General features: G+C 24.7%; 2 protein-coding genes across 6 annotated transcripts in view; one reads left to right on the top strand and one right to left on the bottom strand.

The window, feature by feature from the left end:
- Nucleotides 1–8,499, top strand: part of LOC129973007 (glyoxylate/hydroxypyruvate reductase A-like) — a 36,706-nt gene extending 28,207 nt beyond the window's left edge. For all 5 annotated transcript variants that reach the window (XM_056087349.1, XM_056087350.1, XM_056087351.1 and 2 more), the window contains 7 exons: nucleotides 232–314; nucleotides 2,765–2,852; nucleotides 3,722–3,839; nucleotides 6,239–6,306; nucleotides 7,128–7,212; nucleotides 7,371–7,415; nucleotides 8,208–8,499. In XM_056087349.1, coding sequence (XP_055943324.1) covers nucleotides 232–314; nucleotides 2,765–2,852; nucleotides 3,722–3,839; nucleotides 6,239–6,306; nucleotides 7,128–7,212; nucleotides 7,371–7,415; nucleotides 8,208–8,294 — 574 coding nt within the window. In that variant the 3' untranslated portion in view covers nucleotides 8,295–8,499. The remainder of the gene's footprint in view (nucleotides 1–231; nucleotides 315–2,764; nucleotides 2,853–3,721; nucleotides 3,840–6,238; nucleotides 6,307–7,127; nucleotides 7,213–7,370; nucleotides 7,416–8,207) is intronic.
- Nucleotides 8,500–18,654: 10,155 nt separating this feature from the next.
- On the bottom strand, nucleotides 18,655–24,234 carry LOC129972728 (zinc finger protein 723-like). The gene is made up of 2 exons (XM_056086970.1): nucleotides 23,800–24,234; nucleotides 18,655–19,869 (listed from the first exon to the last, which is right to left on the bottom strand). The coding sequence occupies exons 1-2, from the start codon at nucleotides 24,092–24,094 to the stop codon at nucleotides 19,556–19,558; spliced, it is 609 nt and encodes a 202-aa protein (XP_055942945.1). The 5' UTR covers nucleotides 24,095–24,234; the 3' UTR covers nucleotides 18,655–19,555.
- Nucleotides 24,235–27,073: the final 2,839 nt, after the last annotated feature.

The raw sequence follows: 27,073 nt of genomic DNA, 5'->3' as shown, positions 1-27,073 counted from the left end.
TCATGTTAGGGAAAACTATTTTGTCAAATTTGGAAAGTTCTTAGAATATTGTGAATATTGAATATTGACTAACTCAATACATATGAATTATCTTGCTGTAAAACTAAATGCTTTTGTGGTAAAATGTAATTTTCTCAGCTTTCATCTTTTATCTACATTAGTTATGAAATGAATTGTGTCATAGATAATAATCTTTGGACTTATTTTTTCCATACTTAATTTCTATTACAGGTCTAGACCATTTTTTCCTGATTTTCGTGTGTTAAGTGATCTTACTATTGGTGTTTTAGGTGCTGGGAAATTAGGAGCTTCAGGTTTGTGTTTGAATATTTTTCTTTTGACTGTTTATTTTGAATAAATTATGCTGTACTTCCCAGATATCATCTTAAAATAAATAATATCAAAATTTGTCAAAACTAAATAGCAAAATTCTTGGACTATATTTTTTCCAATATAACTTAATTCCAAATTTTGTTTTAATTTGCAAAAAAAAAAAAAAAAAAAAAAAAAAAACCTTAGGAAGCATTAATATTTCAATGGATTAAAAATTGAGATAGTTCATTCATTTAATTAAAATAATAAACTCAGCAATAAGCAGCAAGTTGTCATATAGATGATATGTCTTCAAAGCTACAAACAAAAATAATCTTTTTTTTTTTTTTTTTTTTTTTTTTTTGGATACCTTATATCACATTCTATGTTCCACAGGCAGACTACCTAAATTTAAGCAATCCAATCCACTTAAAACACTTCTGTATATTCACTTTACAGTGCTGGCTGAAAGTTAAAACCTTAGCTGTCACCCCCTTTATTGCATTATTCAAATATCTTCTTTATGGCCAACAAGACTGAGAAAACCCACTTGCTTTTAAAAATTTCTAGAACATTTTTCAAAAAACTCAGTATGCCTACAAGTTCCAAAATTCAATTAAATTATCAAAATATTTTCTCTACCCTTTCAATTCCAAAATATACATTTATCAAAGATTTATATCAGAACTGTAAACTTCAGAATTGGATGATTAAAACAATTCAAGCGGTCAGTGCATCCTAGTCTAATTATAAATATTCATTTGGTACTACAAATATTAATACAGGAGAATTTGCCTCAGGATCTATTTCTTCCTACAACTGCTACTTCACTGGGAGGTCCTTCCAATCCTGCATGCAGTTACTATTTCATTAAGCAGTGCATCTAATCAACCAATAATTTATTTGTTTTGCAAACCCTACAATCCTCAAACATATTATCAGTTTTTGTATGTGTCTGATATCTCTGGAAATTGCCCCTTTCTCCCACCCCTCAAAAAAAAATATTAACTTGTTTGTACAATCTTAGTATTTCTAAATGATTTCATTACATGATATCATCCATTATCTTAAAAATAAAAAGGGGATATATAAAATGCAGTTTGTACAACCTAATAGCATTCCAAATATTATAAAAAGTTATGCATCTTATATCAAAACCCAATATATTTTAATACTGTACAATGGTTAAAGCAAGTTATTCTGACATGTTTCTGAACCAAAACTAAGATGTATCCAATCAAAGTCAAAGTTTTTCATTATCACCTAACTCCTCCCCTTTGCGGTAGTGTCAAGCAAGAAGAAAATTTAGAGCATATTATTTTTCAGTGTATAGAATATGAACAACAAAAACTATTTTTTGAAAATGCTTTTAAAAACTAAAGAAAATTTTGTTTGGAAAATTGAAAATAGAGCAACCTAATGAATACATATCTCAAAAATCTAAACAATAAGCTGATACCATTTTTTTTAATGTTTCTAATTAGGATTATTACAAAGGATTAGGCAAAAGGATTGGTTTCTTGTTTTGCATTTATTTTCAAATATCAATGCTTTCTATTTGATTTTGATAATCAGAAATAGAATCTAAGTCTATTTTTGATAATAAAAATCAGAATAATTATAGAAATTAGAAGAAACTAAAACCAGTCAAGTTATTTAATAATTTTTCTGATAATGTTTTTTTTTAAATGCCTACAGGATTTTTTTAAAAATTGAGATGAATGTGTTGTGTTATATTTTGTTATATCAGTAACAAACTAGAAATTAAAAATTTTCATTGCAGTTGTTTTATAATTGATTTCAAAATTTTGTATAAGACAGTTAAAAATGTTGCAAAGAATATATATAATCTCGAGCAATATTAGCAATATAATAGATTATTGTTATATGTATTAATTAAATATGAAATAAGGTTTAAAAAAGCATTAAAGATGTTTTTAACAAGATGCTTTCATTTTACTTTTAGAATGCTGCTTTTATGAATTTGATGGTTGAAATTTAGTCATTTATTAGATTTTGATTAAATTTTGTTTAAATGTGATGACTTTTTAAAAATAATCCAAGTGAAAATAATGCTATTATCCAGCTATAATTTTTCCCTCTGCATATAATTATTTATGATACATTTTTTTTTTTAAGATAGATAAAAGTTTTATTTTTAAACAGATGTAGACCATTTCAAATTATATTTAAAATATTGTTGCTTTTTTATACATATTATAGTACAAATATTTCATAATTTTTGATTTTCTAAACTATAAATATTTTTCAAATAAATGATTTCTGATAAAAATTTTATTTCTGCATGTTATTTTAAATGTAATAATCAGAACTTTTTTTTTTTGAAAAACATTTTGCTTTTGTCTAAAAATATCTTGTTTTTCCTGTATTAGATAATAATAAATAATATCACATCCATTTATGAAAATTGAAATAAATGTCTTGTTTTTAGTGAGTTCTTTATTGAAGAAAGCTGGTTGTAGTGTATTAGTGTTTGTCCGAAGTTCTCGGAGTGATGGTCCTACAAATAACTATGATGAGTAATGTATTCTTTAAGTCTTGACAGTAGCATAACTATAAGAGCATGAACTGACAATTTCCAGGGAGCAGTTGACTTAAGGACATACCTGAGATATTACAATTGTATTGCATTAAAAAATTTTGGAATAGACATTTCTAATTTTTCACTATCCAAGATTGGAAAATAAATATATTTTGGCATGACTTTTTTCATACATGTATAGTTACAAAAATTGAATGATTTAAACTATATATATTTAATTGCATTTCTAGACTTCTATTTAATATCTCAATAACTAGCTAAAAATCATCACACAGATTTCAGAATACTATAATGGAATGACAGTTTCAGATACAAAAAGATACATTTTAAGTTTAAATTATTCATGACTGGTTTGGTATATCAGTTTTAAGAAAGCGAAGAAATCAAACATTAAAATTGGGCAGCATTAAATTATAGCTCTCTAATAACATTCGTTGTCTTTTAATTGATATTTTTATCATGAAATAAACATTTTTAAATTGCTTATAAAATATTGTTAATTTACACACATTTGTGTTAATTTGAACACAAAAATACTTTTGAAATTATAGAATCCTTTAAAATCAAATGTTAATATTTCGTAACTATCATATGTCAATGTTATGCAATGCAGGAAGGACCAAAATATTTAGTTGGAGATGCAAGATAACACCTCTGTTAGAGAGTATGTGAAAAAGTCTTGGGAAGTTTACTCCCACTGCTTATTCTTAGTTTTGCAATGTGTTCAATTTTTGTAAACATGCGTCAAAAGTCCCATGCTGTCTAGTTATGCCACTGACATATTATCAAATAAAATTTGAATATCTTTTAGAGAAATACTAATGTTATGCTTGTTCATTCAAATAGAGTAACTACAGAGTTAAATGATGTTCTGGAGAAATGTGATTACTTGGTTAATGTTCTTCCAAGCACTCCAGAAACTGAAGGACTTTTAGATGGAGATGTTTTGAAAAATTGTCAGAAGGTTTGTTTCATTAATTTATGTACTTGCCCAGAAAATTAAAATCAAGAATTATTTGCTTAGAAAAAATAGCATTCATATTCATCATGCGTGAAGGAGGTACCAGTTATTTGATATTAAATCTTTGTCATTTATTTTAGTTGACATTTGGTTTTATTAATTTTTGAATAGACTTTCTACTTGCTATCTGTTAATGAAAAAAAAAAACAGTATTGCTATTTTCTTTCTTCCTTTCCAAGAAATGTTTGTCAATTAGGATTGTCAGCTTCTATTCAAGCAATGGTGACAAAAAAAAAAATGATTTGACACTTTTTTTTTTTTTTTTTTTGCCTTTATCCACATTTATAGTTAAGTAAGTGTAAAAAATATTTGGTGTGTGACCTTATTTTATCATATTTAGTTTTAAGAAATGACATAAATGTACTACTAATACTTGGGGCCTGTAGATGCTGCAATGTTGTCCCCACGATATGTAAATCCCCTTGCCCTTAGGTTTTAACAAATATAATTTGAGATATTAAATAAAATATACTGTATACAGTGGGATGCACAACATATAGAAATGAATAATGGAAAAAAATTCTAAGAATTAATTGTAGGGAAGAATAGGCAACCAATATCTAGTATAAACATATTGAAGCTGTTGTATAAAATTGTGTTCATAGTCATGATGCATAACAAATAATTACAAATAATGAGTATAAGTGGTACAACAGTGCAAGAAACCTCAGTCTTATTCTGAAGTTAATATTAAATCTGAAGATAAATTTTAGTTAGTGCTAATAAACAAAATTTTGAATTAAAAAAATAGTGTTACTTTTTTTTGCATTGTTTATTTTTCCATGTTTCTAAAATGTCAGTTACTGAGTCTTAATTTTTATGATCTCTGTTTTTTCTTTCTCTCCCCCCCCCCCTCCTTCTGTGGAGTGTTCTATACAATAATATTTTAATTCTGATTCTTTGAATTCTTCTAATTTTTCATAAGAATTTTTTTTTAGTTGAACTTTTGGTTAGCGCCTTATGGATTTATAGGAGATGTTACTAGATGTTTTATTTTTCTTTGATTTGATCATTTTAGCTTTTAAATAAATAATAAGAGTTTTAAAAATTTCATTATTTTTATTAATAATTTTTGATTATTAAACTTGATTAATAATATTGATTAATAATGATAAATAAATCTTTAAAATTAGGTTTTTATTAGTGTATTAATATATATTGTTATGTAAATTCAGAAAATCATGGTACTGCTGCATTGATTATATGATTAATAGAATCCAACAGGCTTAATAACGATTTATAAAACTTTTTTTCCTTGTGGTTTTACTTCACAAAATACAAACAAAGAATACATAAAATAGCACTTGTAATAAATATCTGCATACAAGCAAAAGATCAGTAATAAACAATTACCATAGCACAAAGTGTTAAAAAAGAGCTCATGAGAGAGAAACCTTGCATAATTATTCATACTCTGAACTTGCTCACTATCAACTGACTGCAATTCTGTCTCCTGTCACTTCATAGTTTCCATGACAGAGCAGGAAAATTTTTAGAAAAGTCATAATAACCTGCATTCTAATAATTCTTGTTGTTTCTGGAATCTTAAATTTTGTCGCCAAATTCATTGTCAGTGCCAATCTTTGACACAGCATCCATCAGAACTGTGTGCAAAACTGTCTGCCTTACTATGGAGCTAACTATACTGGCAACTAAGCAGCATTAAAAATTCATAACATATATATATATATAATATTGTTTTCAGTACCTCATACTTTTATGATTTTTTTTAACCTCCAAATTTTTAATTTTAAACTGTTCTAATTTTATTACACTAATAAAGCATTTTTAATTTTTTATTATTTTCTACTTTTTGGTAAATTTCATTATTTATCATTATAATTATAATGAAATCTCATAAAAAGTGTCTTTTAAAATCATTGGGTGATGTGCATAATTATATGGAATTAAATTAAAAGAAATTAATTAGCTTGATATTAAAGTTCTATAAATTTTTAAACATTTTCATAGTGATTAGAAATCCAAAATTAGGGAATTTCAAAAATTTAGTATATCAAGATATGAGTGAAAAATTGTTTGTATAATCTTATCTTTTTTTGGCATGTAAAAAAAAGGTAAACAAAAATTTTTAAAATATAGATAAACTCAAAAAATTTAACTAATGATTTATACTGAACATTTTCTGAAATATTAAACCGTTTGAAAGCTTATTACCATTATTTACGCATCAAAATGTATTATGTGTGTATTTTTAGTGAACTACATCGAAAAGTTTGTTGCTTTTAAGTATATGAATAAAAATGATTTTTTTTAAATGTAATGACAATATGCTTTATAATTTAAATATTTAATGAATGCTTGATAATAAACGTTTTTTTCAGAAACCTATTTTTATGAACATTGGTAGAGGAGATATTATTAAAGACAGCAGTATAATTAAAGCACTAAAGTATGTTTATCCTTAATTTTTGCTATACTTCAAATTTCTTCAGTTCTATTACTTATTGTTCTTAAATATTATCATTTTTTTTAACAGTTTTGATTGTTGCTAATTTTGATTTTTTTCCCTGTAAAGTTAAATTCGCTTTTTACCTGACAGTTTCAATCATGTAATTTTCATCTATATCAAGCCAATCTAATTAGCTCTTTTTTTAAATTTATTCTATGCTTTTATTTGGATTATCAAGTTCTAAATTACATGATTTACCTATGTATATTTGTTTTCATAAGTAAAGCCATGTCTTAATTCTTTTCTGTTGTTGAATAAAAATTTCCTTGTTCTTTTTTAAAATCCAGATTTTTCAGTAAATGATTCGTAATTCTCTTGAAAGGTTGTTTTTTAGTACATCTGGAAGTTTTTATCTGTAACCCTTTATATTTGAAAATAATAAAATTTCAGTAATAATATGCCTATATTAGAAAATATTTGTAACCTTTCAATCAGCTTAATTACTTTTAAATGTCTTTTTCTATCAAATGTTTTGTTTATTGTTTGCTCACCTTAAAAGGTGTCATATTGCATATATTAAAAAGTGAAACGAAATCCTCTGAATTTAAAATAAACAATATTAGTTTTAAAATGTTACTTTGTGAATTTTTTAAAAGGTTTTTAATTTTATTCTTTATGTGAATTTTTATAATACTTGTTATGTCCAATTAATAAATTAATGAATCAAAGTTTTATATTTAATTTACACACTAAATGTAACCTCTTATCTCCCTGGTTTGCAGTCATTATTAAAACTGTTTTTATTTTTTTATTTTTTTTAGAGCAGGCTGGATATCTAAAGCTATTTTAGACGTTTTTGAAGTAGAACCATTGCCACCAGACAATCCATTATGGAACACTCCTGAGGTTTGTTGGAATTTCCTTTTTTATTGAACAATTTGCAACATGCTTCTATATATATATATATATATATATATATATATATATATATATATATATATATATATATATATATATATATATATATATATATATATAACTGTGCAATTATCTTTCTTTTATAGGTTTATATCACCCCTCACATTGGAGCTATTCCTAGAATAGAAGGTGTAAGTAGCAGCACAATTTTAATAAATATGTATGAATTTATTTTTATGGTTTATTTGTAAAAATCTCATATTTAATATTTTGTCTTTTTTTTCACAATATTATATGTAAAGGCATTTAATGATAAGTTACATTTTTATATTTTATTTCTAAAAAGGATTATTTATATGTGATCTGGAGTGAATGTATTTTGTGGGAAGATATGTGATTTTTATTAAATTGTTATAATGTGAATTACTTTTCTTTTATCATAGCTTGTGACATTGGAAAATGACTTTAATTATTTGAAATTTGCCATTCTTTTTAACCAAACAGAGTACACTTTGCAGTTATATATGAAGAGTTAATTTTATTGCATTATTGAGTTTCTTTGTTTCTTGCCCAATTTTATAAACTTTTTCAATTCTATTTTATTTCTATTTTATATTTTCCATTCTTCCAATTTTATAAGTATTTTCTCCACTTTACTTCACAGAATTATTTGTATTTTAAAAAACAGCCCTATATTTTTAGCTGTTTTTTTTTTTTTTGACAAATAATGATATTTACATATTCTATGAAATAGTAATTTGTTAAAGACTTTTCCATATGTTGCTTAAAACTCTAAGTTACATTAACTGCACCAGTGATATTCTTTATTCTGATAAAGCTGAAGATGTGGCCAGGGCTGTTCTGCAAGCTTTCAGCCAAATATAATTGTTTCTCCTCTCTCACTTCCTTTTTTCCCCTTCTTATTTTTACATTTTGCCATAGTAATCTAATGTGTATATTTAATTCCTTCCTCAATATTTTAGATTGCCAAATTTATTGCACAAAACTACATGAGATATGTAAAAAAGGAGCCACTACTAAATGAGGTGGATTGGAAGAAAGGATATTGATGGAAAAATTACAGAATGTGAAGCTTGCAACTTTTTTAGTATATAGTTGCATTAATCTGTTTCTAAAAATATATTATTACATTTATAAATTTTTAAAGCTTTTTATTTTATTGAGAACTATAATGTTTTAATCAGGTTTTACTGCCTATTTTTATTGAAGTTTGTAATAATTTTCTTTTTGGTTGACATAAAATTTAAGAAGTTATGTTGAGTTTTTCTTTTATCAAGAAAGTGAGTTGCTCTTATTTCACCAAAAATATATATTTTTAAAATTTTGTAAAGAAAGTAAAAACTATTTTTTTCCAATGATGATAATTGAAAGCATTAAAAATTAGTATAATTGAAAGAAATCAGTTCAAAGATTGTGTGAAATAACGTATTTATTTATAAACAACTATCATAATTGTTTTTACTATTAGTATTCAAATAGTAAATAACTATCAGGGTTGTTATTTACTATTTTGTTTATTACCATAAACAAAAGACAATAATTAACAATTCTTTATGATATTATTAAAAAAAATCACTGCTTACCAAATAAAAAAAATAGGATAAAAAGAAATTTTTTTCAGAAAACTTAAAAACAAATTAAAAATTATGTAAAAATGTTTATGTGGCATATCTTCTAATCAATTTTTTGTCATTATATTTTTAATGATAATATTTAAAGAGAAAAATAAATGTCTTGTCCTAAAAATTTCTCTGAAATAATAAGCAGTATCTATAAGAAATTTATACTAGCCATTCTTGGGTTCATTGCTAGTTCAATTAAAAAGAAACTGCAAAAGGATAATGATTTTTACTTAAAAGTCATTATTTAAGTGAACTTAAAACAGACATGTAAACATTTGTGTTTTGGGGAAGACAAAAGATCCATCAACAGTTTTCATCATCACTGTTGATCAAAGAGATTAAAAATTTTATATAATGCCAAATCTGAAAATTTATTATTACTTAACTAATAAAAATTATTTATAATAATTGAAGAATGAGTAATACAGTTATATAAAAGAATTCATTTATTTAGTAATTAGTAGTTAAATTTTCATAACTTTTGTAGATAATTATTGTAAATAATACATTTAAATAATAATTCATTCTTTCACATTTCATTTTAAATTGACTATTTCTACTGCATATTTTTATATGACTGAATTTTCCAGGAATTCTAATTATAATAGATTTTTTTAAAATTATTTTTTATTGAAAAACATTGCTTCACACAAATGTAATTTTGGAGGGTCTAAGACTTAAAAAGTTTTTGGAAATTGCGCTTTGCAGAAGAAAATTGTTGTATCTGTTAATCATCACCATACCTTATTGTTGCTAAATTTTCTTTATTTAAAGCTGCTAGATATATGGTCTTGAAATAAAAGTATTTTCAAATTAATCTGACCTAGAAAAGTATTTCTAAAGAGAAATTAAATAGATATTTTATAAAAAATATTTTCACAATTCACAATATTTTCACAATCAAAAATCATTAATTTTTCAAAAATCATTATATTTTAAAATTGTTTTATATAATAACTGCTCATTCTTTCTGGCTTCAGTAGCTCCTGAAAATAGTTTAACAACTTGTTCTTGTTATTTTATCATTTTGGAAAGTTTAATAATTTACAAAAATGGTGCAAAGAAAGAAAATGAACCTGTAAGAGTTTATAAATTGGAGTTGCTTACAAAACAGTTTTTAAAGACAACAAAATTTATTCATTACCCAATAGCTAAGTGACATATTGTAAATCAGAGTTTCTTCCCATTGACTGTGTTGCTTATGCTGCAGCCAGTTCTATATTGTCCCTGTTTTTTCCTCTTGCTCAAACCTCTCCCTCTTGATTTACTTTTCTTAGCTATTTTCACTTTCACATTGCACCTATTAAAACTCATCGCCCTCAATAAATATTTATTTTCTTTAACCCTTTCTAGGGCCGTGGGAAGTATGCTTCCCACCAAATTTATCAATCTTTGTATGAAATTATGTGAGTTGGCATAAGTTCTGACAAATTTTTTAGAAAGACAGAAACTTAGATGCTTCAGTTCTTTATCTTACACAAAATGATGTCTTAATTTGTTACTTAATTATTAATTAATCAAATTAAATTTATCTAATAAGCTAAATGAATCCCTTTTCTTATTCTAATTTCAAGCCTAAAAATTTTTAAACATATGACTAGAAAAAAATGACCCTTTAAAGGCTTAATTAAAAGTAATTCATCGTAAAAAGATACCATCAATAATTTTTTAAATGTTATTCAGACAATTAAAATTACAATTTTTTTTTTTTTTTTTTTTTTGCTATTTAATAATATATATAATTTTTTGACTGTTTTCTTTTGAGAAATATTTTTTTGTAATGCTACTCATTTCCAAGCATAAGAACTGCCAGTGCTTTTATATGAGGAAACAAAGTTATACTAACTCTGCAACATAGTAATGAAATAAAATTTGTCAATGTTTCAAATTATATTCATCAAGTATTTGTTTTAAAAAGTAATAAAAAGTAGCAAGTCTCTTGTCATGCAAATTTCCTCTAATGACAGTCTACTTGAATCAGGGAAGAATTTATTGAAGTTTTTCAGAGTTACTCATCATTCCTTATCTTTTAAGTTTTTACATTACATATGAAAAGCGAAGTAAGTGTAAAACTTAGAAATTCTATGACCATAAATTCCAGTTTGATTTGTAATGTGTGCAAAAACGTTAATAGCATAATTCATTATTTTATCTCAGGCAATTATTCAATAGTGTATGTTGTAAATATTAGATTTTAGACGAAGTATTTTATAAAATAATAGGGACATGGATTATATGCCTGCACTTCATAACCAATTTAAATGAATTTGGCGATATTTATTGAAGGTGCATTTGATAGATTTATGACTACAAAAAATGTAAAAACTCTGATTCTGAGAAAAAAAGGGAATTTATGATGAAAGAAAAGATCAAAACACTAATTTGTGACTGGTTCAGATATATTACTGAAAAGATATTTACATCCTTATTCAAAGAATAGTAGGGTGAATTATGTTAATAGAAAGAATTGGAACTTTATTCTATGTAGGGATCATGGATATAAATTTTACTATTGAAAGATATTATTCAAAATTCTATTTTGGAAAATTCTATATAAATTTTGATAGTACCATTTAATAAAATTATTGCATTATACCATGAAATTGTCACATCCACTGTAAAAAAGACAGTAAAAAATTTCAAAATAAAAATTTATTTGAAATGAGACATCTGATGCAATCTTAATCCAAACATCCGAGTGTACTTTTTGTGGCAAATTTTACATTCAAAAGGTTGTTCACCAGTATGGATAGTCATGTGACTTTTTAAATGAGCTTTTTGCGAGAAAGATTTTTGACAAATTCCACAAGCATATTCCTTTTTTTTGCTATGGATCAAAAAGTGTCTCAAAACATTACCTTTCTGGGGAGAATTATAGGTGCACATTTTACAGAAATATAAAAGAACACCACTTGAGTTGGCACTTGCGATACAATCAGCTTCAAAATCTACAAAATATATATATATAAAAAGACAAATTACACAGACTGCAGTAATAAAATCATTCAATTTTTGAACACAAAAGTTGTGGTAAAAATAACTCGGCAACATATAATAATGTACTTTTCTAAATTAATGTTGGAGAATAATTAATTGAATAACTATGCATTACAGATTGAGTCAAATAAACATTTCAAAATTTGAATATGCGGTAATGAATTGCACTTCAAAACTTTGTATCAGTTTATTAATTTGATCTGCAATGTTTCAAGAAGGTATGAATGCAGGTATCACAGATTTTCACTTCATGTTCCTTTTGTTAGATCTTGTATATAAAGTCTATAATGCAATTTTTTGCCACGCTTTCTGTGATATGATTGTGCTACTGTCAATCAAAGATGGGAATTTGGTGTACCTCAGATAAACCGAGATAAACAATGATCATAATTTGAAAGTCTAAATCAGTGCTGCTAAAGGGACAACAAGAATTGCATAGCAGAATTTGATGCATGAATCTATTAAAAAGAAGCACAATGTTCATTTCTGTTACTTCAACTTATAATTTTAATATATTATCTTTAAAATATTACATTTACAATAAATGCAGCAATTTTACATGTTTCACTTTAAATTTTTAAATCAGAATATTTACTTTGACATGTACAGTACATATGTTTAATTATTTTCTTTTTTTAAAAAGAATATAATTTCCTCGATCTTTTTATCAACTCAGATTTTTAAAATAAAACAGTTAGAGAGTAATACCTGGAGGATTATTTAGTAATAATTGAGTCTTAAATGCAAAACTCTATGAATTTAATAATCCCCACACTGAAAAGATATGTTGCCAAATATATAAGCAGATCACAAATATAGCATTAAGTGTATTTTTTCTTCATCACAGAAATATTAAATTTTATTTAAAAAAATGATTGATACAGTTGATATTGTGATTTATACTAGATGGCAAAGCACAATTAGTTGTTTCACATTTAGGTAAGTTTGTTATTCATTGTTTTTTTATGTGCTAAGTGGAATCGTTTGTTTGCATATACTTCATTAGGCAATGCAAAACATGCATTATTTCCATGCATTACATATTTAAGTATGAGATGCTTGATGTTGATCAAGTTCAGATTGGTTGGAAAATTTCTCTTTGCAAGTTTCACATTCAAAAGCATGTTGTTTGAAATGAATTTTATAATGTCTTTTCATATGCGCTTTCCGTCCGAAGGCTTTATTACAGACATTACACAAGTAGCTACGTCTTCCTGTGTGAACAATCATATGCTTATTCACATTCCCACGATACTGTGATGAATAGTTGCAAAATGAACAGCAATGAATTTGAATTCCAAGTTGAAGATTCTCCAAGTCTTGAGAAATTGAAGAAACAAGCTGCAATCCTATATTGAATATAAAAAGAATACACTAATAAAAGGACAAATTTGTTTAATATGGTGATTATGGAAAAATAAACTATTTTTCCATAGTCATCACCATATTAAACAAATTTAAAGAAAGCAGTTTTTATAAAAATCACTCTTTCATTGATATTATCAAAATAGAATTTTTAATTAGTCAAATTTCTTAGTCTTCAAATTATAAATAATTATTATAAATATTACAGAATTGTTAAGTCAGTTTCCCTCAAATTTATTCAAGGTAATAAACATCACACAAACGCAATCAAAAGTAATCAATAAACTGAAAATATTAAAATATGTTATACAAAAGAAAATAGAATAGAGCAAAATTAAGTATATTATTCAAAATATAATTAAGTATATTATATTAAGTATAATATTTCAAAAAAGGACTGAAAAGTCGATTGAAAAAACCCTCCATTACAAAAATGTGTGTAAAAAGAGCACTTTTACATATGATTAGCATTTTAAAACTAAAATATGCCAATAAATTTGAAAATTGTCTTTGCAATCAGGTAAGTAAAAAAATATTTCAATAGTGTTTGTAAAAGGTAATGAGAAAAAAAATTGCAGAATATCAAATTGATAAGCATTTTCTTTTTAGTTGAATTTATTGTAAAATTAATTCAGAAATCTTAGATATAAATATGTTTTCATTTTTTACAAGAATCTGCCAGATCTTAAAATTTGTCAAGTTATAAATTTTAAATAATATTTATTATCTTGTTCCTAGCTGATATCAGAAAATATTTCTTATTATACATGTGAAATTCAAGAGTTTAAAGGAAAGGAATAAAAATATAATCAGTAAAAAAAATTCAGTTTAAGAACATAACAATAATATTAGTGTGCTATGTGTTTTGATTGAAAATACTGTGATGGTCAGTGGACAAAAAAAAGCACATACAATCAAATTTCCATAAACTACCTAAAAACAAATAAATTGCATTTAGTATGACTTGAATATGTGCCAGTGGTCAAAGTAACTCTCAGCTGAGCAGCTACACCAATGATATGATTAAATGAAAGTGAAGCAATGCTTCAATGCCAAAGGACTATTAATGATTTTAAAATACTTTATCGCAGCCATTATTGTCAGATACAAAAAGTCTATCAAGAATTATATATCTGATGTATGCCAGAACGAGCATATATTTATTGAATGATTCTATATTATTTCTTAAAGTATACATATTTTAAATAAATGAAGTTACAATCTGTTGCAAAATGAATTTTTGGAAAATAAGGAATTCATTTTCAAAAATTCTTTAACACACTTTAGCTTTCTGTAAAGAATCAGTAATCTCTTTTTCACTAACTACCATTTTTATGAGATATTTTATTCAATGCATTGAACATTTCTCTACAAAGAAAAAATAATCGTAGAATGAATTCACATTACTTTTAAAGGAATTTTATTTAAAGTGTCATCTGAAAGAGTTCCATCATATTTATGTACTTCAAAAGTAAAAACATGCACATGGCTAATATGAAAATGAATTTTCCCAGTAAAAGAAGACAGATAATTTTAAAATTTTCAAACATAATCATATTTATACAAAAATGTATGTTAAAGTTATTAAGCAATTAAAACATATAAGTAACAAAAAATTAAACAGGAGAAGCATGAAAAAATAAAAAAAAATACCATAAGTTTTCTACAAAATTATCACATCATTTCTTATCCTTTTAAAATTTTCTTGATAAATAATACTATATTCACCAAAAATTCTTATATGTTTTTTTAATTTTAATCTCATATGTATTTTTTAAATATCATTAAACCTATAATAACTACAGAATTGTTGAAATTTACAGTTATTATTTAAGCAAGAAAGAACTGGACTAATTCAATCTTTAATTTTATAATAAATTATTAATAATATAATTAGAGAAAGTAACAATTGATTTTTATAATTATGTTTTGAAAAGGCAAGTATATCTCTAAATGTGAATCTGGAGTTTATAACTTAACAGTGTCCATTTATAAATAAATTGTTTATATTAATTCAATATAGAAAGTTTAAAAATTAAAAGGACTTAGAGAAAATTCACATATACACTCAATTTATTTATTATAAAAAGAGATATTTCAAACTGAAACTTTGAAATAAAGACAAAATTTACAATTAAGAATAACAAAAAAGAAACCATGACAACTGTTTCAAAACCACAAATAAAATACATTGAAATGACTAAATGTTATAATGATTTTATCAAAAGATTTCATTCTTTAGCAATATCTTCTAAAATCACACACATTTTTTGAAACTTTTTCATACCTCAGATGATATTTTTAATTTTTCAGATGTCTACACAATAATAAATCATATTTGAGAAATCTAAAGATATAATATACTTAAATTTTCAGGAAATTAAATCTATAAAAAAAACTTAAATTTTCAACAATTCACTTCAAGTGGATTAACAAATGGGCTTTTAAGTGAGCTTTTTGTTTAAAGGATTTACTGCAAACTTTACACAGAAATGGTCGTTCACCAGTATGAATTAAAATATGCATCTTCATAGATCCTTTATGTGGAGTATAATAAGAACACACAGAACATGTATATGCAACACCTGTCTCGAGTTTAAGTGCTTTAAAAAAATTTCCTTGATTTGGATCTAAAAAGAAAGAAGAAAAAAAAATAATAATAAGATTAGTCAGCTACATAAACAAATTAAGTATCAGGATAGCTTGTTTAGTAATTTATAGTATCAAAGCAACAATAATTTCTTTTCTAACTTTTGCAAAAACATAAACACAATTTCAAACCATTTAAACACAACTTTTTAAAAATTAGCATAATATTTTCATCTTCAATCAGCTAAATTTTGTGTTTTATATATGTCTGAAATACTTTAAATATAATATTAAAGCATGTTATATTGATATAATGATGATGATAAAAACACATGATATTAAAATATAATAAAACACAAAAGAATAAAGCACAAATCCCAATTACATCTGAACATAAAAAAATAATAATACATTTTAGCAATATATATATATATACAAAAAAATGCAAGGCTTCCTTCAAATTTATTAAAGCAAAATATTTTCAAAAAATTTTAAAAATTTGGATTTTTAAAAAATTATTCATGTTAATACTTGTCAAAAATAATGATTAAAAATTCTTCCTTACAGTAATTTAAATAAAGCAAGATTGTATTGTTGGGACAAATTCTTATTATTATACCTTTTTCTTATCAGTTTCCAGTAAAATGGTTCAAATGTCCAGTAGATTTATTTATATGGGTCAACATATGTGAATTCAAGTGAACTTTTTGTTTGAATGATTTTCTGCAAAATGTACACATAAATGGCCGTTCACCAGTGTGATTCAAAACATGTTTCTGCATTGTTGATTTATGTGAAGTTGAATATGAACAAAAGGAACACAAATAGAAAGTATAATTGCAATCCTTAATTTTAGAAAAGGTGACTTTTCCCAGGGAACCTATTACAGAAATATAAAAAGAATATTAAGATTTCTTCATGAGATATTTAAATCAGATGTAAATTACATGCAAACAAAATTTTGATTCATTTTATCAGGGATGAAGTGAAATGCTTTTCAAACTATGAAGCAAGCATAATTTGAAAGCAATTATCAATTTCCTCATAAATTATACATCAATAAGAATTTTAAAATAATATTATATAATAAAATAAAAAGTTTAAAAGAAATACAATAGTATAACTTTATCAATTGATAGAATGACAATGACCTACAATTTTAAGTGCCATTCAGCCAAGTTATTAAAATTGCATAGGCTCTATTACATTTCTATCATTTAGAAGTGAAAATTAAATGATCTTTAATAATATCACTGCTGTTCCAAACAGCATAAAATTAAATTAATTATAGTCCACTATTGGCATCTTTGAAATTGGAATGTTCTTATTTTTAGTGATAGAGCTGATATTAATTTTTCTAATGGTTCCAACTTAAATACTTCAGATGCTCAAATACTATCTAGTTTTGGTACTAAAGAAATATATAATAAACAATAACTGAACTATTAACAGCATAAAAAAAATTAAGTCAATATATAATCCTGGCACATTTTGAAGGGAAAAAAATAATGCAGTCGTAGACATAATGTGTCTGGTAAATGTTAGAGATATATACTACACAAGGATGTTTTTAAAATTTTATAGTATTTAAAAATAAAATATTACTGCAGTTAATGAAAATTGAAGGGGAAAAAGTTGTCTAAAATAACTAACAATGGAATGAATTATGAAAATGGCTTCAATAAGTGAATTAAAATTAATTAAAAACAGAAATTTCATTTTACAAAGTACACATTTTACAAGTCAGTTTCAACTTGAAATTTTTAATATAAATTTATAAAATTTGAAAATTTTACAAAGGAAAAATCAACAAAAACAATTAAAGATTAAATTATAGTAATTTTTATTAACCTACTAACTCAAAGTGAGCACTTATATTCTAATCATTTTTTTTCATAATTTATTCCATTCCAAACAATTTTAAACACCAAAAGTAGCAATACATTACACTTCAATAACCTTTACTAACATTATTTTCAATGAGTAAAAAAAAAAAAAAAAAAATTATTTCATTTTTCTACATGAAATGAAAAGAAAAATCAATACCAAGCTGAACATCAGTACAAGCCCAAAATCAATCAATCAATATAAATCCAAAATTAAATTAAAACATAGCAAATATATCCAAACTCATACAATACAAATTTAAACTCGTGTATTATTTAATAAAACAACTTTTCCTTAATTAATTTCCTTCCTTTGTAAACATGTTTAGTTTAAAAAGGAACAAATTAAATATCATTTTATAATAAAACACTCACATTTTTTAAGGAACAATTAAACTGAATTAATAAAATTTTTTTCCTCTTAACTGAGATAAATGTAAATGTTAGTTAAGTTTCCATAATATTCAATAAATTGCCTGAAATTGGTAAATTACATTCAAAAACCTGAATGAAGGGGGGGGGGGGGTCAAAAATCTGAAATATTAAAATTAAATTTAGGAAATATATTTTTAAGATCAACAATTTGCTAATATTTAACGCCAATAAACCAACACAAGAAAGTTACAAAAGGTTTATTGACAATTCATTGCATAATTTCTTGAATAAAAACCTCATAAAGCAAACATTAAGATAAAGAAAGGAATATTTTACAGACAAATGAGTAAGGGGCATTAGTATAAATGAAAATGTCCAAAAAATAATAAAAATTGTTATAGCTGAAATAACTATAAGAAATTTTCACCACAAGTTGAAAACTAATGTACTCCTCTTTTATTTTTTTTACAAAATCTAAAAAATATCAATGTGATTTTAGTGATGAAGAAAAATAATTGAATTAATTGTAAACAGCAGCCATCATAAATTTTACAATACACAAATAAACTATTTCATAATATAAAATAATATGTTATCAAAATGTTATTAGAATCATAATTTCATATATTATCATAATATTCATATAGATAATGGGAGATTAAATTTTTATTCAATAAACAAGATAGTCCCCTTTCTTTTATTTTTGGTCTAAGAGCATTTATTATTATCAGAAACACAAATTCTGTTTACTTTTGTTAATAAAACACCAAATTGAAAACTGCACTTGTTAACTGTTTCTAAGACCAATACATATGAAGAGACAATGATATAAAACGTAACACGAATTAGCATCCTATCTTTAAATAATGAATGATTCTCCAAATGCCAATAAGATTTTTCAATTTTAATAAATATTTGGACATCTAGATATAAAAGAGAGAGACAGAGAAGAACTATAATTTTAGAAACATTCTTATAACACCATATTTCACTTAACACCAAGATGATATCTAATGTCAAAACAAAACAAACAATGCATTATACAATACAGATAATTAAAAATGATTGAAAAGTATAAAAAATTGTGAAATTCTTCAATACTTCGCCATTCATTTATCCCCCAAGTAAATTTAGGCAAAGCAGAAACTGTAATTTATGAAGCTGCTGAGAAATTGGTACTCATCAATCTATATAAATTGTTCAAATATGCATTAATTTTTTTTTTTTTTTTGTAAAAAATAGATATTACAATTGCAATGTTATTTTCAAAATGCATAGAATTCTTTCTTTTTTTTTTACACTAGGTATAAGTCCCATTGAAAACATTAAAAGCATATTTATATATGATAATTTTAATCGAACTTCAAATGTTAAGAACTAATTAAAAAAAATTTTAAATGCAAGAAAATAGTGGACTAAATGATGAAAACACACTTTCAACACTTTAACAGAAATTAATTTCGCTAATACAAGTATTTATCTGGAAGTCTTGTTTACATGAATAAGATGGTGCCTCAAAAAATTACTTCTGTCAGCAAATTTTTTGCCACATGTTTTGCATCCATATGGACGTTCTCCAGAGTGAATTCTGAAGTGAGTTTTTAAATGGGACGGTTGAATAAAAGACTTATAGCACACAGTACACAAATAAGGGCGTTCTCCAGTATGTGTTCTCAAGTGACTTTTAAGGTGTGTATTTGTCCAAGTCTTGTAAGGGCAGTGAGGGCATGAATGCGGTGGAGAGACATTTCCCCCAATGTTGGAAGGAAAGTTTTCTATTTGTGAGTAATCTAAAAAAAGAATATGTAGTTAAAGCACAATATTTAAAAATCTTGTTAATTCATACATATAATTATCATCTCAAAAGTATTATAGTGATGATGAAATAATCTGATAATTTTCAATAATTTTTTTTAACATCACACATGGATGTTCATCACCCACCAGTTTCCTTTCATTATGAAAATATCAGAAATTTCTTATAAACTGAAATTGTTATTTCCTGTACCTTAATGGTTATTTCGGGGGGGGGGGGGGTTAGAGCAGCAAAGAGTGGTCTATTTATTTAATGGGGATCACATTTACCCTGTTTGTATGATTGTCTTTTAGATTCATTTTACAGAGAAAAATGCTGAGATATCTAGTGAGTGTTCCGATGGTCACAAAAATTGACAACACATTTAGTTCACAAAATATATATACAGGACATTCTTTTTATAAAGAAAATAATGAAATAAGGAGTAATAGTCCATAACTTAAGGAAAAATGGTTATACGTTTATGTTAATGTCAAAAAATAGATAATGTGAGTGGAAGAAACAGATGATGAATTCAGAATAGCAAGGAGGTTTATAATTTTCACACATATTTTCCACATTCGGTTATACAAAATGTATACAAACATGATATTATTTATTATTTCATTTTTTATCCAATTTTTTAAATAATTATGAGAAAACATTTGGCATGCTAAGTAAATCCCTAAAGCGGATAGTCTGAACAAAAGTAAATTTTCATTAACTAAAGTGTAGAAATTATATTTAAATTTCAGCACTATAAGCAGAAAATATTATCAATTGTCTCTTTGAAATATACTGAATTAACAGAATTTTCATTTAAAAGGATTTTATTTCCTTCAGTAAACAAATATTTAAATAAGTTCAAGAATGAAAATACACACAAAAAAAAACTAGTTGGTGCCTATTTATAAAACCTATATAGCTAACACAGATCAATATCAGTAATATAATTTAAATCAATATTTCTTAATAATCACATTATTCCATTAAAAGAATGAAAATCTATTATTAGGTCTACTAATAGGTGTATGTTATTACTGAATACTTTGATATAATTAATGGATAGTCATCATTTTTGACAATTGGAACAAAGTAGTAAAATTTACAGCAATTAAAATAAAAAATATATACCTTCAATACTTAGAATCTATTAAGAAATAGATTTGTTACATTAATTTAAAATCTTCTACTTTCAATAAACAAAGCATTTTGATATTTCCATTCAGTTAAAATGTTTTTTTTTACAAAAAGTAATTAATATAGAAATTTATTCAATTGTAAATAATTTATTACAAGAACATTCTTTTGGGAAGGATGAAAAGGGATATTCAAATTTTATTTCCATACAGTGAAGATGCACAGCAGTTTTCATCTGCTATGTTTTATTAAATGCATATTGAGAGTTTTGTAGGGCTTGAAAATTTTGAGCATACAATATCCATATTTGGACATATGAGCAAACTAAATGCCACTCCATATGTTTATTTTGGAGGGACACATTTATACTCTGGTGGGAGGGTGGGGAAGGATCATGGATAAAAATTCTATCTTTAGAAAAGAAGTAACATGCTTGGTTACCTGAAACATAAATTTAAAAATTTTGTATTTCAGGTTATTGTTTTTTATACAGCATTCAAAGACGCAAACAATAAGAAAAAAAATAAATTACATTTATATTTTTATCTACCCACCGTTAACATGTGAAATTCTCCAGAAATAAATTTAATAGAAACAATTTTTACACAAACATACTGTTATTAGCACAATTACTTTTTTATTTTGATTGTTTTTTACTATTTAATTATTGCAATTTATTATCATAAACTCTACAGAATCTTGAAATAAAATTTTTCTCACATTCAAGTAGTGTTACTAACAAGGAATTAAAATTAATATATTAACTGATAATGAAATGAGAAGTAAACAGACAACATTAAATTGGTTATTGCTATCAAAATCATACAAATATGCAAAATTTTCTAAAACATCAAAAAATGAGCAAAAATTTAATGTATTTAGATAAAAAAATAATTTTTTAGAATATGGTGCAAGCCAAGTTCAATAAAAATGTGTTAAAAGATACAGCTTTCATTTATGTCATGAGAATTTTAATTCATTCCACAAAATTTTAAATGCAACTTTTGAAAAATTTATTATTAAATGAAACAGAAATGAAAAATAAATTATGAGTGTCAATAATAAAATATAGCAAAAGAATGCTCGAATAATATTCAATGTCTGAGGGAGGATAATATATTTTATATATGATTAATCATGATTTCCTTATTAAATTAAAGTACCCGAATTATATTTAAAAGGTTCTTACTATAATAAGTAAGTTTCACATTAAGATACAATTTTAAAGTATGATACATGTACAGAACATTATTTTATCTAGATATTTATCTATGGGGAAAATTCAAATAGTATTGAGATATAGGGTCATTTCCCATAAAAATATATGTTTGGAAATGTGAATATTAAATTCATTGTTCCATAAAATTTACAAAAATCAAATATTTTATTGAGACTGCTATTAAAAGTTTGTTCAGATTCTGCTGTCTCAAGTAATCCATATTGGGAAGAGGAGAAACTCTTTTGTATGTTACTTCTTCATCAATTAACAACACATAAAAAGGAAACATTAGGTTAATCTGACATGACAAAAAGTATCATCTTTAGGTAACTGTAATTGTTGAACCCAGATAGGTGGAATTTTAGGTAATAAAAAAAATCATTATCATTCAGAGTAATATCATCTTCTTCTTCTACCAAAATTTTTAGTATTATGAACAAAGATTTGAAAAAAATCACAGAGATTGTTTTGATAGAAACTATAGTACTTTTATTCAGCATAGTTATTTGTAAAAAGTTGTTAAAAGAAATTCTTGTTATAAATAGGAAGATAGTAAAAAATTGTTACCCATAATGGATTAGCTAATGCAATCAAATTAGCTACAGACAAGATCAATCAATCAAATTAAAATGTTGTCATACTTCAATGCTTCAGGAAGTTCAAAATTGTTTTTTCTTATTAATTAAATTTATTTTAAATCCTTTCAAAAGACAAGGGAAAATTTACAATTACAACTTACTTATACATTTTACAATTATTTAAACGATGATATTAATGAAATTGTAATCTTCAGACATGCAACAATTATTGATTTAATTTAAAAATTACTATTTTAAAATAAAAATTAAAAATTTTTTTTATTAAAATTAACTTGAATACACAAACAGAATAAAATATTTAAAAACTTTATAAAATAGTAATTAAACAATAGATATGGTAATTATGAAGGGAAAAAATAAAAATGCAAGCAGTATGAAACAATTCATCACATAGCATGAAATTCTAAGATTTAAGAAGACATTTGTGGATGAAAAATCACTATATTCCATGCATTTCTGAAACTGTGTAGAGAAAAAGAAAAGGAGAGGATTGAAATGTAAAGGATTTTTTTTTTTTTTTTTGCATACATTTTATAATCTTGCACAGTATTCCTTCAGAAATCTTTGAAAATAACAAATTTAAAGTTTAAAAAATATACAAACAATGAAATGTGAGCCCACAGAAATAATTTAGGAATTTTAGACAATTCAGATAATTATTAAAACTCAGAAAAATAAATATAAACAAATAGTTATGTCATTTAAACACAAATATATATTACAAAGTAATAAATGCTTCTATAGGTGGAAATAGAATTGTACAAAAGTTTATGATCTTTTGATAAATACATTATTTTTTATAGTTTTCTTTCAATTATTTCCATCGATCTCTTATAACTGATAAAAAAATGCATGAAATGACAAAACTTTCTAAAACAATTTTATTCTCAAACAGGAAATGCTACTTTTTCTTTAATATGAACTAGTTGATGTGTAAATAAATGTGAACGTTGAGTGAATTTTTTACCACATATTTCACAACCATATGGGCGTTCACCAGAATGGATTCGCAGATGAGTTTTTAAATGTGCCTTTTGGGAGAAAGACTTTTGACAGACATCACAAACATGGTGACGTTCTCCACTATGAACTAATAAATGAGTTTTTAAATTGGATTTGTTTCTGGTTGTGTAGGGACAAAAAGGGCACTCAAGGATATGAAAACCACTTTTAACATTTTTTATGAGAGAAAATCGATTTTCTGCACCTAAGAGAAGAAATTTATTTAGTAAAATGAAATCATGATTTAAATACAAGGACATGAATCTCTAAATAAATACATATAACAAATATAAATAAATTTAATAAATAGTTTTGAATTTCTTAGTTGTTAAATTCAATTCCAGAAGCCCATATATATGGAATTAAAATGTTACTAAATTAATTAAATAAATAACAAAATTATAAAGTAAATATTGTTGTAAGGAACACATAAATCTACAAAATTCCAGCATAAAATTTCAATTCCTCTTCCCCATCAAAAAATAAGTAAAAAAAGTGGTGACAAAATTCAATCCTTACAAGCATGAAACTAGTTGAATAAAAAGGTGAATAAATCAATATTCAAGATTTTAGAAGTTTATAAATATGTTAATAACACTTTCATTACATCATATTTAAACAGATTATTGCTCAAATGATTATGCTAATGAAGGAAATTGTCAAATCAGATACATAAGAAAAGGATTAAAAAGATATATATAATTCCAAATCAATTTTGAGCATTAAAGAACCAAAAATTATATATATGCAGATATATACTGGAGAAAGATAAAAATTAAATGAGTTTTGCACTTTAAGTTCGGTACATTTTTAAAAACAAATTTTAAAGGCAAGCAAAAATTAAACAAATAGAATTTATTAAATTCCATATAATATTGAAAAAGAAAGCTTGCCACAAAATAATCAATAAGCGACTCTGACCAGTTCATTAGGTCAATAAAGTAGAATATTAAGAGTACATATAATTTTTTAAAAAATAATTTCCTATAATTTCAGTAAATGAATTTATAGGTCATAGGAAAACATGTTATACTAAAAATAAATGAAAACAATAAACACATATTCAATAATTAATGAAATTAATCTATCATTTTTATGAATTGCAGATCATAAAAACATAATACTTTAAAAAATGAATTGTAGCTAAAACTACAAAAATTACAAACAGATTATAATAGCTCATAAAAGAATTTAAAAAGAACAAGTAAACTCTTTTCAATGAGCCAAAGAACTTTCCAATGCATTCTGTAGAAACTAAAAAATTATAAAAGAATTAAAATATAATATTGTACATTTTATTACTAAAAAACTAACAGCAGTTCAAAATTATTTATTCATTAAATATTTGAATTTTTTTTTTTCTTTATAACAATTTCAAGCACACAATAATTAGCTTTAAAAATATCAATTCGTATACAAGAAAGTAGCAAAAGTAAAAACTCAAATTCTAAAAAATATTAGTAAAATATATTTTTTTAAAATCTCATTAGTTCAAACTATTGAAATTTAAGGTGGAAAATGAACTAGTACCTTGATTATTTGTTTCAAAAGAGCCAGGTGTTGGGATAAAAAAAATGTAAGAAATTATATTTAGATATTACCATGATGAATCTTCAGTTGTTTGTGAATATATCACCTTAAGTATTAAAAACAAAATTATAACCATCAAAATTAGCATTTACTAACATGATGAAATACCACTTTTTTAACAGCCATAACTAATTTTATTTGAACTGGCAAGTTTTCAGATGTCACTTTATTAACATTACCATAACATAAAATAATAATTAAAAATAATAATACCATATTTATAACATTTACCCAATTTGTTATTCAACAACACATTTTAACCACAGTTGATTTGATTTTTTTAAAATCATTAATAAACAAAAAATATTTTGCAGCTTTCAAAACATTAGAGCAAATATTTTTGTTGAACCTCAAAATTACATGAACAAGTGAAAGTCAATATATAATAGAATTCTATCAAGCTATAAGATTATTAGACTGCAATGATAGAAAATGTCAATCTTTCAGTAATTTTTTTTTTGTGTGAATGTTTTTATGCTTAATAGTTTTGTTCATGATTAAATTTTGTCTTTTCAATTATGTTCCGCAGCCAGAGAGCACCCTTGTTTTAATTTAGGAGTTGATTTAATTCTAACTTTTCAATTATTTTCCTCCAGCAGAAAGCATCTCAAAAGTAAGAATGAGAAACTTTCAGTATGGTGATTAGTTCTCTCTTCCCTGGTGTTTAAGGTGGTTCAGAATATATCTTCTATGGTACAGGCTATTCCATAGTTGGTGATGGCTATAAGATCTCAATTTTAGTTCCCATCAGAAAACAATGATAATGGTAATTCAATTCAAAATGGACTGTATGGCAATAAAGGGAGATCTCTTTTGCAGTTTCCCACGACATAATTTCAGTTTTAAGCACATATCAAATAATATAATGGATGTAGAACAAAATAGGATGTAAATCATGAAGTAACCAAAAAAAAAAAAAAATCATGAAAAGTGAAACTACTATATTTTAAAATGCGATACATACAAATATTTAAATGACAGTCAAATGAAAATTAATAAATAAGTGAATAAAAATGAACTGTTACAATTTATTAGCAAATATATTTTAAATACAACAAAAATTAATAAAAATATCAAAATATTCAACTGACTAAAGCACTGTCATCCCCAAAATAAAAAATATACCTCTAAGACACTTTTGCCCATTATATTTTATAACTATAGTACATGAAAACTCAATTTAAAATTATTTTCTTATATATTTAAAAGAAAAGGTATACATTTGATCAGAGTTAAGTTTTAAGCTCCAGTTATTAATATTTAATCTATTGGAACTATACTTAGTAATATACCCAAGTCAGGCCCTAAGTGGATCAATGAAAATCAAGTAAATCATAATTAAGTTTAATTTGTATTAACAAGAGAACATTTAATCAATTAGAAGAAATGATTCAGAAAATTGTTTCTTAGATGAGAGGCATTAAAGTATCACATCAAAGAACATAAGCCTTTGTATTGTAAAAATAATTTAATCTGGGGAGTTTGCATTTTATTTATAAAAGAATTTGTACTATATATATATAAAATATTTATTAGACAAATTATTTTTTTAAATTCTAATTCCGAGCCAAAAAAAAAAAAAATACTAATGACATCTTCAATTCATTCTCACTTCTGGTGTGAAACCTGTATTTCAAGTAAAAACATCA

The sequence above is a fragment of the Argiope bruennichi genome, chromosome 6, assembly GCF_947563725.1.
Source record: "Argiope bruennichi chromosome 6, qqArgBrue1.1, whole genome shotgun sequence".
Lineage (NCBI taxonomy): Eukaryota > Metazoa > Arthropoda > Arachnida > Araneae > Araneidae > Argiope > Argiope bruennichi.
This window is presented reverse-complemented; position numbering and strand designations above follow the sequence as displayed.